The sequence below is a fragment of the Nothoprocta perdicaria genome, unplaced genomic scaffold, assembly GCF_003342845.1.
Source record: "Nothoprocta perdicaria isolate Ctin4 unplaced genomic scaffold, notPer1 scaffold_112, whole genome shotgun sequence".
Classification (NCBI taxonomy): Eukaryota; Metazoa; Chordata; class Aves; order Tinamiformes; family Tinamidae; genus Nothoprocta; species Nothoprocta perdicaria.
Window position 1 is genome coordinate 1,181,560 of NW_020454228.1, and position 15,315 is coordinate 1,196,874.

General features: G+C 43.3%; 1 protein-coding gene across 2 annotated transcripts in view; it reads right to left on the minus strand.

The window, feature by feature from the left end:
• SH3KBP1 (SH3 domain containing kinase binding protein 1) overlaps positions 1-15,315 on the minus strand; it is a 197,453-nt gene that overhangs the window by 18,965 nt on the left and 163,173 nt on the right. For both annotated transcript variants that reach the window (XM_026052165.1, XM_026052158.1), the window contains 4 exons: positions 10,450-10,551; positions 7,825-7,876; positions 4,694-4,774; positions 2,392-2,554 (listed from right to left, as the gene is read on the minus strand). In XM_026052165.1, the coding sequence (XP_025907950.1) occupies positions 2,392-2,554; positions 4,694-4,774; positions 7,825-7,876; positions 10,450-10,551 (398 nt within the window). The remainder of the gene's footprint in view (positions 1-2,391; positions 2,555-4,693; positions 4,775-7,824; positions 7,877-10,449; positions 10,552-15,315) is intronic.

The window sequence follows — 15,315 nt, forward strand, 5'->3', positions numbered from 1 at the left end:
GACCGTGGAAACGCCGTTTCCATAGGTTTTTAGGACTCACCTACCCTGGAGAACTGGCTCCTTGGTGAACTGCACACGCAGTTGTATGCATAAATAAGCTGGGAAACCTCTGGAGCAAACTGGCAGCACTTGTCTGTCCCACATGGATTCTGCCTTTCCCGTTGCCCTTGAAGTCCTAGCCTGCCTCCAAGGAAGGAGCATTACATTTGGAAAAACAATCATTACTGATAAAACGGAGTGAGCTGCATGAGGCACTTACAGCAAAAGAGAAATTCTTCTGCTAACCGGCAGCAATGGAAATCTCATGGGAATCGCTTTATAAATCTACAGTATTTTTCCCCCTAGAATCAGCAAAAAAACCTGCTGGTTCTATTTTCATTTAATTGCCTTAGGTCTGACAGGAAAGATAACGAAATGGATAGCCAGAAGGTCTTAAAATATTCTCTTATTAAATTAAACTGTCTTTAAAAATGTACAAAACACTTTATGGAGAAGACCACTTGATGTTCTTAATTATTCAAATAATTGCAAGTGTATTCCAAGGATTATGTAACTATGGGAATTTTCTGTCCTCTTCCTATGAGGCACCCTTACAGGTTAGAGCTTACCAGGGCAGAAGAGTTATATGAGATAAATCCATTAATTTGAATTAGCTGATAAAACTATTCATAGTGAAACCGCAAGCCCTTGTGCCCTTCAAAACAGCAGCATCATCACCTTAAAAGTCAGCTTTCCTTCTAGGTTTTAATCTAATTATTGCCATAAGTAAAACTCTTCCAAATATAATTGTATTAGGCACACAAAGCATTAAGTGTTTTTTTCTGTGCTAGACACAGCAGAATTTGGATTATTATCAACAAAACAGAGTTACTATTTAGATAGGCTTTTTCACACAGTTACCAAAAAAAATGAAATAGCTGAGAAAAATCAAGGTTTATTTGATTATATATTTCTATAGTTAGAAAAAAAAGAAAAGCAGAGAACAAAACAGCTAACCACAGCTCTGGTGAAACCAACATTTACAACAGCAATCCAGGTAAAGCAGAGGAAAAGAACAGCGACACCGTTACACGGCTAGCCAGCAAGCGCAACACCAGGATACGCGCTGGGCTTGTCCAGAAATTGTCACTCGGCTACATGTAAAGGGCAGAGCAAATACCTGCTCTCTCGCGCACCAAGTGATCGGCAGGTGTGGGCTCTGTTTTGGAAAACCTGGACAAGCCTATTCAAAGCCAAAAGAAGCTGTGGCCCTAATGGATGGACAGGGGGATAAGCTCTCAGAGACACAGGGTCAAAGCACCTCAGTAAGGGGAACCTGGCAGCACGTGTCAAGCAGCACATCCTTACATGCCTCGGATTTCATGCTGAGAGCTCCCTTTAATGAACCATATGTGAAACAACGAGGGGAATCAATATCTAACATTTCTATCTTATTCTACTCTATCCTATGCTCCATTGTGGTATTTATTTCACCGTTATGAATATAGAATATCTGAACTTCACTAGTTCAATGGCAACCAGTAGTTTCAATAGTTCAGTTGTAACATTATTTCTGTATGTCTTCTCCCTATTCTTTCTGCAAGACATGCTGCACCCTGTTCTAGGCATCTACCTTTTGTTGCCTATTACTCTCCATTGCAAAGAAGAGAGTCTGCAGCGCCCTGCCCAGAAGCTGATGACTACAATGCAGCCACCTAGAGTAGATAAGGACTTTAGGTGAGGCAATTATTAATTTCTACAGCCTTTCCCCAGCTCTACTAGAGAGTAAATGGATGTAACAGTTGGGTTAGAAAGATCAGTTCCTTGGTGCATGTCAAAGGCTGTAGCCACCTCGGATAGGGCGCGTGATGCAAACTGCAGAGTTAACAACAGAACAGCACTGCAGCAGAGGTCATTCTGCAGCAGCACCAGCTAAAAGGACATGCAGTAAAGCAGCATGCATTTTGCTAAAAATTAACCTGTAAGCACCAAGGAAAACAGACTGAAACCAAGCTGACAGTATCGGAGATGGCTGCTGTCTAATACAGTTCCTCAGTATGTGAAACCAAGCTCTTGCATGGAATGAGCTGGAATTCCACTTAGGCTGGAATAATTAGAGGTGGCAAAAGTCAACACTGGCACAACACACTGATGTAGCTACTTCACAAACACTCTGCAAGGGAAACGATGACATTTCTGAATTAGTGTGTTCAGCAGTGGGGATGCACGAATCACGAACAGACCAAACCCAGCAGTCTTGAGAAGATGACTTAGTAGGGCGCTTTTTCCCCTCTAAGTTCTTTAAAAGTGTTTCACCAGAAACAAACAGTGCCATTAGCTGCAAAATGTAAATTCTACGCATATGTTTTCTTCCATTAACCCCCAAATCAGTGGATAAAGGCAGAACCCTACCTTGTGTGAGTCACAGGCACAACTGGTCTTTCTGGTCGTCTCGGGGGCAAGGTACCAGGTCTATTCACAGAGTTTGCCTTGGGTGGCCGGGGCTTCTTCGGAGGTATGGCAGGGACTGAAGGCTTCTGCAAGTCTGACTGTTTTGGCTCTCTCTCTGATCTTTCTTTAAATCAATGAGTTCCAGGAAAAATAAAAACAAAACAGATATTACTAATTGCAATCCATTTGCACAGGTTTACCGTTAAGCAAGGACTCTTAAACTGTAGATATACTTTATAAAAAGAAAAAGCTTATGTTCTTTCCATTTTTGACTTAAATCGTTCTTCATATAGAACAAAATGTTTACCATAAATCAGATGCTTGCATCATCTGAATATTATGCATATGACTGAACTGTGTGAGCAGTATCTGAACGTGAATGGCATTTTGGATTCTTGCAACCCACTGTTTCTGAGCATATGTGAAAACTAAAAAGCACGGCGAGAAACTGCATTCCTTTTGGAATAATATCCCATGAGTACAACTTCTATCAAGTTCTATTATGAGACAATATTGAGTTGGAAGACCACAAGCACAAAGATAAGAATGGTCGGTATTATTACTAGTCTATCGAACAATCAAAGAAACATCATTTTTGAGAGCAACAAAGTCCACCACAGATGCACTTACGTGCAGGTGTTTAAGCACAGACTTACATGCTGAATTTTTCAGCTTCCCAGTGAAACCTTTGGATCATTTGGATATCAGATTATGCACACTTAGGAAGCGTCACAATATTAATAGCTCGGCGCCCAACACACAGTGTCTATGATTATGTCAAGCACAATACCCAAGAATAATTCTTGTACATGAGCTGCTCTAAACTTGTAGCACAGAAGAAACTAAACACATCCACCACACTCATAAGAGTCCCATCAGAGACTATCACTCCCTGCCTAGTGGTCTTCACTCTGTACACTTTTAACTTGTGTACTAACTAATCACTCGGTCTCCTGTAATACACCTTGAAGTTACTCCAATGGACTGTGTAATTTTCACACCCTTATTCCTATGACGGGATGTGCTGAGCCAGTGCCCAAGAAGCTGAACTCCGTGTCTGGGACTGATGACGCCGTGTCCTGTACCAAGCCACAGGATGGATGGGCTCCCGCTCCAGCCGTCCTGCCCTGCCCCGCTGAACGCTTCCCTCTCGGCCCCTCGTATTCCACAGATGGAGAATACCTGCTCTTACTGCCTGTTTTTCAGAATCCAAAAGGTTACAGATATTTATAGCCTGGCACAACAATATATTTAAACTTCTACTATTTCAACAGTTGGGTTTCTGAATTCCCACATGGAGAGCATAGCTTTTATTACAAAGACAACAATATCAAAAGTCCTGCACATTACCAAAACTAACTATGTGCAGATGGAGTGCTAAAACAACACCTGCCAGCTTGCTAAGGCCTTCATGTGGAAACATGATGAAGAACCCGCGTGTTCTGGCACTAACTTACACCTGCACCTTACACACTTACCCACGTGCCTTTTATCAGGCTGCACATCCAAACACTTAGAAGATAAGAAAACTGGTAATTAAGCTTGGCTATAGGATCTAATAAACCACTTTAGCTGCACGCAATGTGGCACCACCTACAGCTAGACAATCAGCACAGTGTTTTTTCCCCAATACTACTGAGCTTGCTGCTGCAGGTTTCCATCTCTCAGCAGGGCTCTGGATGGTACCTTGCCTCATTTTCTGCACAGTGCTCAAACCTGCCTTTGAAGACAGATTTTTATTTCCTTGCACGCTTGCCTGAGAGCATTTGTTGCTATCATGTTGGAGTGATTCATAAGCATTAACGACTATATCTTCACAAAGCTCCTCTGCGGTGCAGGAGAAATGTCAGCTCTCTTTTAACTAGAGAATCAAGGCATAGAGATGTTCAGATGAGAATACACACTGAAAGGGGGTAGCTCACTTCACTGAGGACCTGGATTTCACTGAGCAATGAGCTCTTAATAACATTTTATGTGTTGAGAGCATCTCTCCCCTTGTCTCCTGCTGAGGCTGTCGGCACAAGTAACTCCCCTGGACTGTTACAATACCCACGACAATTGAATTCTCTGCATTTAGCCTCAAAGCAACCATGGGATCCTTTCCAAAATGCACACAATGACAGATGTATTATAGTGGAAAATAAACACCCAAACAGTAATCTTAAGGAAATCTACCTACGGAAAAACTAAGAAATGAGGAAGCCTCTCAGTCCCATTCGCCCTTTCTTTCTGCACAAAGCAAGCAGGAAAGCACATTTCATACCTTTGTCTTCTGTTCGATTGGGAAGGCACTCTGGCCTTTCGGGAGGTACCTTCTTGATTTCATGCTTTCGATCGGTGGTGCCTGCCAAAGAGGAGAAGATTTGGAATTCTGTCAAGCCAGCAAGTCCACTATGACACTATACAAGATTCAAATTTTGCAATTGCTTACACTTTTCAGATTTTCTTACTTGGAAAATTTCTTGCTAAAAGGAATCTAAACCTACTGTCAAATATAACTCTCATGTTATAAAGGACCCAAAAGAAACTCCATGTTTCTGTTTTCAGCATCAAGTTCACATTTTGCAAAGAAGGAACCTGAACAAAACATGCCTGTTTACCATTTTCACCCTTCCCTGAAAAATTTCAATAATTAAATTTTTACATGAGGTCAGAAATTTATATTTTGTAATCCTTGAATTTTGTAGACATACTAAACTGGTGAGCATGGAACTGGAGAGAACAGTGAGGAAAATCTTTTGTAACAGATCAATTACTTGAGCATTTCTGCCAAAGAAAATACTTAAGAAAAATGAATACATAGGTTTTATTTCGCACTAAGTTAAAAAGTAACAGGCTTTTTACTTCTAATACTGGCTAATTTCTAAACATTAAAAAATGAGAATTTTAGAAACAGCAGCACTCAGAGTGATTCCAGGCAGTTGTAAAGGAGAGCTTGTGGCTAAAGGTGTCCAGGTAAGTGTCTGCTTACCCTGGAGGTTGCCTCAGTCTTGGAAGTAGTGGGGACCAGGACAAACTTGTGGCTTCTGTTCCTCGGAGGTGTGTAAGGGAGCTAGGGGCAGCGACCACTGCAAGCTACTGCACACACTGTGCACGATGCAGCCTCCTGGCCCACATTTTATAAGAAGCACTACTCTTGATTTTGGCTTCACTGCATTGGCTGGTGCTAGGTGCTAACACCATTTCAACTTAGCATTTCAGTGCTGAAAACTGCTTTAGGTAACACTACTAGTATTTCAATAAAAATCACAGCAGATGACATCCAAGAAAAACAAGGGAGGTAGGGCAGGGAGTACAAGGTAAGGGGTTTTTTTTGCTTAGGTCTATTCCACTGTTTGCAGTTCTCAAATCCATTTACATTTTCTGAATGTGCAGTTACAACTCTCTTCTGCAGCTGGTTCCTGGAAATCAGTAACCATCAGTGCAAACTGCTCATCCATAGTGATTATCACCTATTGTTTCCTTATATGACTGTGCTATTGAATAGGCAACATATGTATAACCTCTCATGCCAATAAATCCTTCTGAATTGCTATGAAATATTTTGCTCCTGAAAGAAGAAACTGCTGCCAGCACGCAGTGCAAGCCATTCTACTTCTCTGCTTTGATGTTATACTCTGCATCAGAATGTATACTGATATTTAATTATTTAGCCTGTAACCAACAGGCTTCAGTTTATTCATCATGGTAGGACAGGCTAAAAAAGCAGAAATACTGCTGGAAATCGTTCCGTAATATGAACAGCAAAGTCTGCCATGTGCAGATGTGGTAAAACACAGCGACACCCTGGCCAAGTGACAATGTGATACAGGACACACACTGTACCTGTCACAGGGTGACAGGTAATAAGAACAGAATGACTTTCACCTCTAAAGGCATTTCCAAAGAAACTTTTGTGCATATTCCACAGGATTACTCACAGACCATGAACCAAAGCAGGGAGCCCTGGCTTTGACACAGGTGGCCTCAACCAACGTGACCACATCCCTCAAACACCTGTTTTTCCTTCTGCAAATGGGCACGTTACCCTGCTACAGTGACACAGTAAATGTGTTGGATGCAACAGGAAGAAACAAGTTAAAAGTATTATTTTCCCATTTTACATTGGAGAAATATGTGAGGAGTGTAAGCTGAGAGAAATCTAACCTTTCAGAGAAGTTTTCCAAAACATACACGAGGTTATAATTTTCATTGTCACCAAGACATCTTTAATACTCAAGTACCACTAGATGGCAAAGTTACTCTGCTCTCTCCAGTCAGTCATCCTGTCAGACCTTAAAATTGAGTCTCCTTTACGTTTACAGGAGTCTCAAGAAGAAGCAGAGAATAAACCATGGATGTCAATAGGCAAACAACATATTTATAGTCATGACTTCACGGTCAGAGAACTATTTGATAGAGCTAAACTATCTGAATTATAATCTATTGATTCATAGTAAATTGTACGGCTGCAACTAGATCAAGACTATAGGGGAGGGAGATTTATTTTTTGAAGCACTGAAAGTTGGACCAGACCATGGTGAAAAGAAAAATAAAAACCTGACTAGATTGGCTGGGTCAGTTTTCTTCTTCCTAACATGTCCCAGCAGTGGGGGAAGGGAGAAAGTGGCTGTAGAATTTGCTGCTCTAAATCACTCAGGACCTTTTGACAAATTCTTATTGAGAGGTCTCATTTTAAACTACATATAAAAGCAGCTTTGGCTCTCAGCATGCTCCTTAATGTATTTGCAAAACCACTGTTTACACAGTCAGGGTCAAGATGCCTCCTTTAGCGTCATCCCTATGAAGTGCACTGAAGAACACAAGTCTGTAATTACAGAGCCTGCAGACAGGGAGCAGGGCTCCAGCATTCACACAGATCCGCGAGACCTAAACTGGAACGGGGCCACTGAGTTATAGCCAAGGTGCCTAACGTGATGGGAAGAAAAAAGCCCAACTCTTTATCTCTAGACTAGATCAGATCTCTAGCCATAAAGTGGATGTGGTTTCCTAATACAGATATTATTAGGTTCTAACCTTCAGTGCCTAATTCTACAGACACGAGCACAACCTACTTAAGTGAAGAAATATAGTCTCTGGAACTGAAGAACCTACTTTTAAAAATTAATCTCTAAATATTATGCTTGCTCCAAATAAGCAAGTTTAAGAGGGAAAAATATATGGTTTAAGATGGTGCAGATGGTTGGTTGCCTATAACAGATTCAAAAAGCAGATCACAGTCTTTCAGGGTTACTTCATCCTTCCACATTTTTGATTCTGATTTCCTGGCTGTATATATGCTTCCTCCCTATCAGTTCTGATGCAGTTGAGCTCTCTCCACATACATTTGAATCCACATATTCAGACTGAGATGTGCTCACCGACACATGCTGTACAAAACCAGCTGTACCTTACCTGATCCTTGCTTGATGACAGGAGCTGATGGAGGTGGCGGTTTCTTGGGTCTCTAAAATTTGGTAACAGAAGAAAACAGGTTGCTTTAAAACCCCTATACATTTTATTCACACAAAGGTTGAGCGTGATCGGACCTTGCTTAACTTTAAGAATTACCTGACTTCAGACCACAGATCTGTGCTATATTTCACCACAAGTAACTTCCTTAAAATAAAGTTTAGAGAGAAAATAGAACTGACACATAAATGACACTTCACTGTTTTCGTAATTTACATTTTCTGCTGGGGGAAAAAAAAGCCCTCTTTATGTGACTCAAGAATAGTGAAATACTTGACCTTTGTTCTACTGAAGAAACCTATTTAATTAAAATTTAAAGCTGCAAAGGTTGCAGTTTATTTTCTTGCTACGATACCAATTATCAAAGTTTTACATGTTTTCCTGAAATGAAATAAATTCTTCCAATCAGTCTGTACAGTTTATTTGTCCCTTCTCTGTTACCACCATGTCCTTATATGTATCGGCAGCACTAGGAATGATAAACACAATCACTAGCTCTGTTCCAGAACCTTTTCTCTTCAGCTGCAGGTTAAATGCAGAGCAGCTTTCCCGCTGTGTTGCTCTGGGTATTCACATACACAGCACATGGACATTCACTGTATGTATACTGGAATTAATTTGAAAGCAAAGGGAGGACTGTGCTGAACAAACGACTTACTGCTTTAAAACTTGCCTTTAAAAAATCCACGCTATTGAGAACAAAACCCAACTACTTTTTTGTTTTTTTGTATGATAAAAAGTATAGCTTTGCACAGAATAAATAAAGTAAGTGTAAATCTCTGAAGATGCCATCCCCTAAACCTCAGTTCCTTCTAGCGCTGCGTCCTAGCTGGATGTGAATGGCTCATCTCCTGGGAACAACCTGCCTGGGAGAATCTGGCCAAGGACACAGGAACTTGAAACGATCTTGTGTGTCCTGGCTGCGATGGACCAGGGTTGAGAACAGAGCGTCACACTCTCAGAGACACTTCTGCACGAACTTAGGCAACATGGTTGAAGATTCATTTGCAGACAAATGCAGGGACAGAGTGTGGAAAAGGGGAAAGGAGATGTGGCCAATTCATGCCGTGTGGAGGCAGCTGAGTGCAGGCTGGCGCTCGGGATGCAGCAGCACAACGTGCTCGTTCTGCGGCTGGTGCTGGGCTAGGCGAGACGCTCTCCTTGGTCACAGCTTTAGCTCTCACCTGGCGGGAGCCTGGCTCCCGTGCCCCGAGCACAGGATGGGCACATCCTGTGATGGGCAAGAGAGAGGTGCCCTGCAAGCCCCACCTCTGCCTGGGCTCACAGCAAGCGGGAGGGGTCGGAAAAGACTACAGATGTCAAAAGAGAAATGTTAGAAACTTTGCAGTTTCTCACTTCCAGGTGTCTGAGTAGTTCTAATTTATTTACAATTTATATTCAGCATATTCAGAAGAGTAAAAAAAAATTCAGACATATTTATTAGTTCAGAAAGAGTGAATAACTTTTACCACTGAAAAAAACTGGATACGAGTAAAGATTTCTTTCAGTGATATTATCTGAAGACTCACAGTGTCTTATGGTTTATGATTTCTGCCTCTTCTGAAAATCACCTCCTTTATTACTAGGCCTAAAGCCAGGATATCCACTGTGATACGGAATTGCATTCTAATCTCCAGCAGTTTCTGCTGCTCTTCTACCTTCATTTTCAGTAATTATCATGTTAACTTTTGAAAGCTGCTTCACAATTCCTTTGTCAAGCTTTCCAGGTTATTTAATTTTTGCCTCTGGCAGCCAGTTTGATTGCCAAAGATTGAAGCGGAGCGTAAGTCTTTGCTTTATCGCAGACGGTTTACACAGTCACTGTGCAACACTCATCAAAACCCCAACCGCGAGCTCATAAAACCGCCCCGATGCCTGAAAACAGATTCCTGAACACAGAACAGCCTGGGCAGGGGAAGCTGCAGTATTTCTAAATATTGTCAGGGAATAATAACTCTGCTTTCAACTTTCATATCGATGTAAGCTGAGAAAGCTTTTTCATGCTTTTTTTTTTTTACTTTCTTTTTAAAAATATTTCTGAGAGGATAAGGAAACATGTCTTTGAAATTACAAATGTTGATGATTCTCCTTCAACTCTCACAGCTAGAATTTCATCCTTTTCATCCTGGAAGAGTGTTTGCAGCTTTGACAGCTGGCAAGACAGGATGACATGTAGCTACAGCGTGCGGTACACTCATACTTTGCAGTCTACCACAGAATTAATGCAGACAGGTTAGCAATTCTGCTCACCTTTGCACCACCTGCCCCAGCAAATGACACAGTGATCTCCAGCTTCTCTTAAACTTAAAACAGCGGCTGGAGGGCATTAAGGGTGATGAGTGGAAGCTCACTGACTGGACCACGTGAAACCCTTCAAAGAAACCGTCCAGTACGACTTGGAATGCCACACTGTTCACACGTGCTTTGTAAGCCAGAAATTCGGTGCTCTCCAATTTTTTGTTATTAAGTCAGAAGTAAAACTACATCTAAAGCATGTATTCCAAACAGAATTTCAACTCTAGCTTCATGTTTTATTTTAAAGCCAAGCTGAAGCAAAGGATCACTTACCTCTTTTTCAAAATCGGAGGGAAGGAGCTTGACAAAGTTATCTGGAAACACTCCCCGTCTGCCATTGAGCTCTCCTTCCCACCAGCCTACGTCAATGCAGTCCTGCAAAAGGGTGAAATAAAATGAGAAATGTAACGTGTTTGGAGGCTGCACAGATTGAGGTGTTGAAGTGCTCTCCCAATATGATGTCCTGCTTTTTTTTTAGAACATGACGATTTACTGGAGTGCCAGGTTAACAGGGTAAAACTTCAGCAATTACCCTGCATTACGTTATCCAACGGAACATGCAGGAAAGAACAATAAAGAGGCTGAAAGTCTTTAGGAGCTTCTCTGTGCCTACAGCTAAACACTATTGCACCATTTGACCTGTTAAACCAGTAAGCATTTTGAGAACATATGATATTACTTCTCACTGATTCCATTTTGAGAAATGCAGTGACTTAATTAAACATCAAGTATCCCAAGAGGTTATAAAGCTCCTCTGTAACCCATACTCTCAAGAAAACCTTGACACATTAGAATTACATTTGAAATTATTAAATTTCATCACAGGCCAATTAAGAAGCCTTTATACATCTGATCAAGCATCTTCTTCTTAGGCATTTTTGAACAGCTCATTGCAGCATGTATAACAAACCAAGGTACAGCTAAGTTGCTCATAATAAGAACAAGCAACTGCTGTACTGGTGATTCTAAAGGATAAAAAAAATGGTACAGATCTCTTGGTAAGGAACGGTGATAGTAACACAAACCACATCAGCTTTAGAGACGGCTAGAATTGCTCCTTGATGCCTAGACGGTAAGCTGGGTGCTAAGTTCATGTGCTGTTGCCTCTGCTAAAGAGAATGCTGCCAGTTGAACCTCTCTGCACTGTCTCCTTTGAAAGCTGCAGCTGAACCAGTTCAGCCCTTTTCCACAACACCGTCACGGGAAGGCCACCCACCTCCTGCTCAGCCTCAACACCACTGCAGCCAGGTTTAGTAGATGGCTCGGCCCCAGGCGGGCCAACCTCCCTACCCCCTTGAGCAGTAAATCTTGATGTGGCTCGGAGATGTGTAATAACGATCACACCCCAGAGACACAGGAGAACGGGAAGCTCCCGCGGGAGGGTCAACCACGAGCCGGACGCTACAGGAACTCCCTGGGGACCAGCCTGTCCCATGGGCAGACACGGCTCAACGCGGCGGGATTTGCAGGTGGGGTCCTGGCAGGCTCCCTTCCTTCCATGGTGGAGATGCACCACGATCCTACGCTAACATTTCCACCACAACCCCGGGGAAATTCTCCTGGACTTGGAAATTTCTCCCGGACGGGCGCGCACCGCTTGTCGCTGTTCAGTGCGGGGAGACACAGACAGAGGCGCAAACATCAAACCATGTGGGGGGAAAGTCCAGCACTGAGAGAGAGGGACAGAACAGAGGCAGGCACGGGCAGGCCGGTCCTTTAGGAACAGGGAGCAGGCAACAACACACAGTAAATAATCATATGGGCTTTCCCAGAGTAGAAGGCAGAAAAATTGGACCAAAACACAACGGAACGGGCCAAGTTCTAGGAGCCGCACATATGCTCGCAGGCAACGTCCAGGATTTTTACATTCTTGTTGTGTAAGAAAATAGCTTTAAAATCCCAAGTACTCCCCCACAGCCCAGAAACCTCTCAAAGACGCTTACAAAGTGTGCACACACTGCAAAAGTGCAGGGGGAAATAAACCAAGAGGAAGTGAATAATCTTGTATCTACAGCAAGTAAACAGTCATCTAAATAGCAGAGAGGAGCCAGTGAGAAAAAAAACAGAATAGGAATGCACAATAAAAGCAGGCATGTTAACACATGCATGCCAGGCTGCTTTATCTCTGCTTTAGTTCCACAAAATTATTTGTTTCGGCTGCTTCTGAAATAGTAGGAGAGTGTGGGATAACTTAACGAGGTATATTTAATACCATGAGAAGCTGGAAAAGCATTCCCTAGCACAGTGTTCGTACTAGCTGCTATTTATCTGTGCATTATAATGAATAAATGTTTGATGATACTGGAGAGAAAATAGCAGAGCATTAAAAAAGCCCATTGCTTTTATGGGATGAATTTTCTTCTCCAAATTAATTGTTTTTCCGTTCCAGGCCTTTTATTTAGCACATTCAGTTCCCCTCATTTCCCGAGACAGTGTATGTCCTAACACAACTAAGGAGCATGGGTCCTTGCCTAAGGTCTGCTTGGGAGGGAGGATAAAATTCATCCTTCACCTCGCAGCATCAGCCTCTGATTTAAGGCGCCCTGGACGCACCCAGGCAGGCGCCGGGCTCTCCTTCCCATCCCTTCTTGCTCCTCTTCTCTGCTGCTTCCCGTGCCCTTTCCCTGCCTCCCTCCCCCTTTACCACAGGGCCTTCACCAAGGAGAGCCGCCCTTTCCAGCCCCGCCGGGGAGCTTTTGGGGAGACATTTACCAGGGCTGCTTGACCTGCCGCTGAGCGGGGCTCACCACAGCACCTGATATTTTCACGGCTCCCTCCGAGTGGACCGCGGCGCTCCGGGAGGTCCCACATCGCTGCCCGGCCTGCGCGGCACGGGCTGGCAGCGCAGGATTTCACCCCAGCCGCTGCCAAAACGCCCGCTCCCGACAGGAGGGAGCCCTCCCCTTGGCACGAGCCACTCGCGCAGAGCTGAGTATTGGGCGCACTGCATTTTTATGTCACTCACAGCGCTTTAGAGTGCCCGCCGGGCGCCTTCTGCTCACCTGAAAGTGCCAAAGCATTTAAGATCCAATTTAGATTTTTAAAAATATTAATAATAATCCAGCCCCACTGGGATTCAAGGGCTATATGAATGATGGTATAACTTAGTGCTACCTAATAATCCTGATGACTAAACAACATACTTCAGCATATAGATTTTGTTTATGCTGGATGTTTTGCTGCAGTCTTAAGAATCAAAAAATCTTGCTCTTAATTTTTCTTTTTATTAAAACAGACATTTGGAACTCTTTTTAAGAATGTATTTTTTTTTTTAAGGCTGGTTCATTTTCATGAAAACACTGTTCCTGTTGCACGGTCCTTAATGCGGCCCAGCTGTACGCTTGCTTTTTCCTCCTCTGCAAATTCTTGCTCCGGCTTCTGCGGCCGATCTCCACACGGGATTTTTATGCATTAAATAAACCTGCAGGCAGTTTCCCTTCAATTTTCTCATTTACTTTGTTTGCTGGAGGAGGCCTCTGTGTCACCGCGCAGAAGGACAGGAAGAGATCCCAAACATGGGAGCGCGGCGCTGGGCTGGGCTGCCTCTCGCCAGCGCAGCTGCGGGTCGGCCGGCTGCCTGTGGGCTCTGCAAGCCCCTGGCTGGTGCCACCAGCAGCTGCGTCCTCACCTCGAGGCAGCAAACCCCACGGACACCCGAGGCCTTCGTGCTGCACAAACTGCCTCGCGTGCTGGGGAATGACCAGCTACGGAGCACAGGAAGGGCAACGGGATTAGGAACGAGTGACGCCCCCAATGGCCTCTTCTAAATCTAAATCTAAATCTAAATCTAAATCTAAATCTAAATCTAAATCTAAATCTAAATCTAAATCTAAATCTAAATCTAAATCTAAATCTAAATCAGCAGCAACAATGTTCTCATCACAGAATCATAGCATCCTTAAGGTTGGAATGGACTTTTGGAGCTCATCTAGTCCAACCCCCCGGCACACGCAGGGTCACCCAGCGTGCGTGGCACAGGCTGCGTCCAAGCAGGCTCTGAAGATCTCCAGAGAAGGAGACTCCACAACAGATTCATACAATCACAGAGTGGTTGAGGGTGGAAGGGACCTCTAGAGACCATCTAGTCCAACCCCCTGCTCCGGCAGGGACACCCAGAGCACGGGGCACAGGGCGGCATCCAGGCGGGTTGGGAAGATCTCCAGAGAAGGAGACTCCACAGCCTCCTTGAGCAGCCTGTGCCAGGGCTCTGGCACCCTCACAGGAAAGAAGTTCCTCCTCACCTGCAGATGGAACTGCCTGGGTTTCAACTTGTACCCATTACCCCTTGTGGCCTTTCAACTTGTACCCCTTACCTCACTGGCCACCACTGAGAAGAGCTTGGCCCCTTCCTCCCTACATCCTCCTCTCAGGTACTTACACATATTGATCAGATCCCCTTCCCGCCATCCTGCCTTGGCAGCCTGTTTCAGTGCTCTGTCACCCTCACTTTCAAGAAATTTTTCCTTAAGTTCATGTAAAAGCACTTCCAGTAAAACAGAATGCCTCCTACCAGCCTCCTCTGGGATCAAACTGACTGGTCTGCTGTCATTATCAAGGCTGAGGAAGATGTAGGACATGAAGAAAACAGATCAAGAGGGAAATTCTAGCGTTTTCGCACTGAAACACAGATCTTGGTTTTAGCTTCCTTACAAGCAAAGCACTTCTGTTCCAAAGCTTTTAATCTGATAGATTTAACAGAAGGTATTTTTTAGAGAAATAAATAAAGTGAAGGAACGGAGGTAAAATGAAAGAAGGATAAAAAGAAGGTGTATGGAACAATCAAAATTAATTCTAATTCCAAACTCAGTGGATCAAGTGTAAATGATATTAAGCTAAATGTTGGGTTTATTAGAAAAAAATTTACATTGTGATAAATATTAAGGCTAAATAATTGGACAAAACATGTTGATGACAGAGAACTATTGAGGTACTTTTGAACTCCATAAGAAACAAATTCTACACAAAACCCAAAGAAATAAAGTGACACATGAATGGGAATTCTTGATGAAGTCAGAGAAAAGTGGCAAGAGGAAGGTGTAAACAAGGGAGAAAGCATCCACTAGAACAGAGGGAATTGTAAGAAGGTGAAAACAAACATTTTTGTAGAAGGGAAGGAAGGAAGGGAGGAAGGAAGGGAGG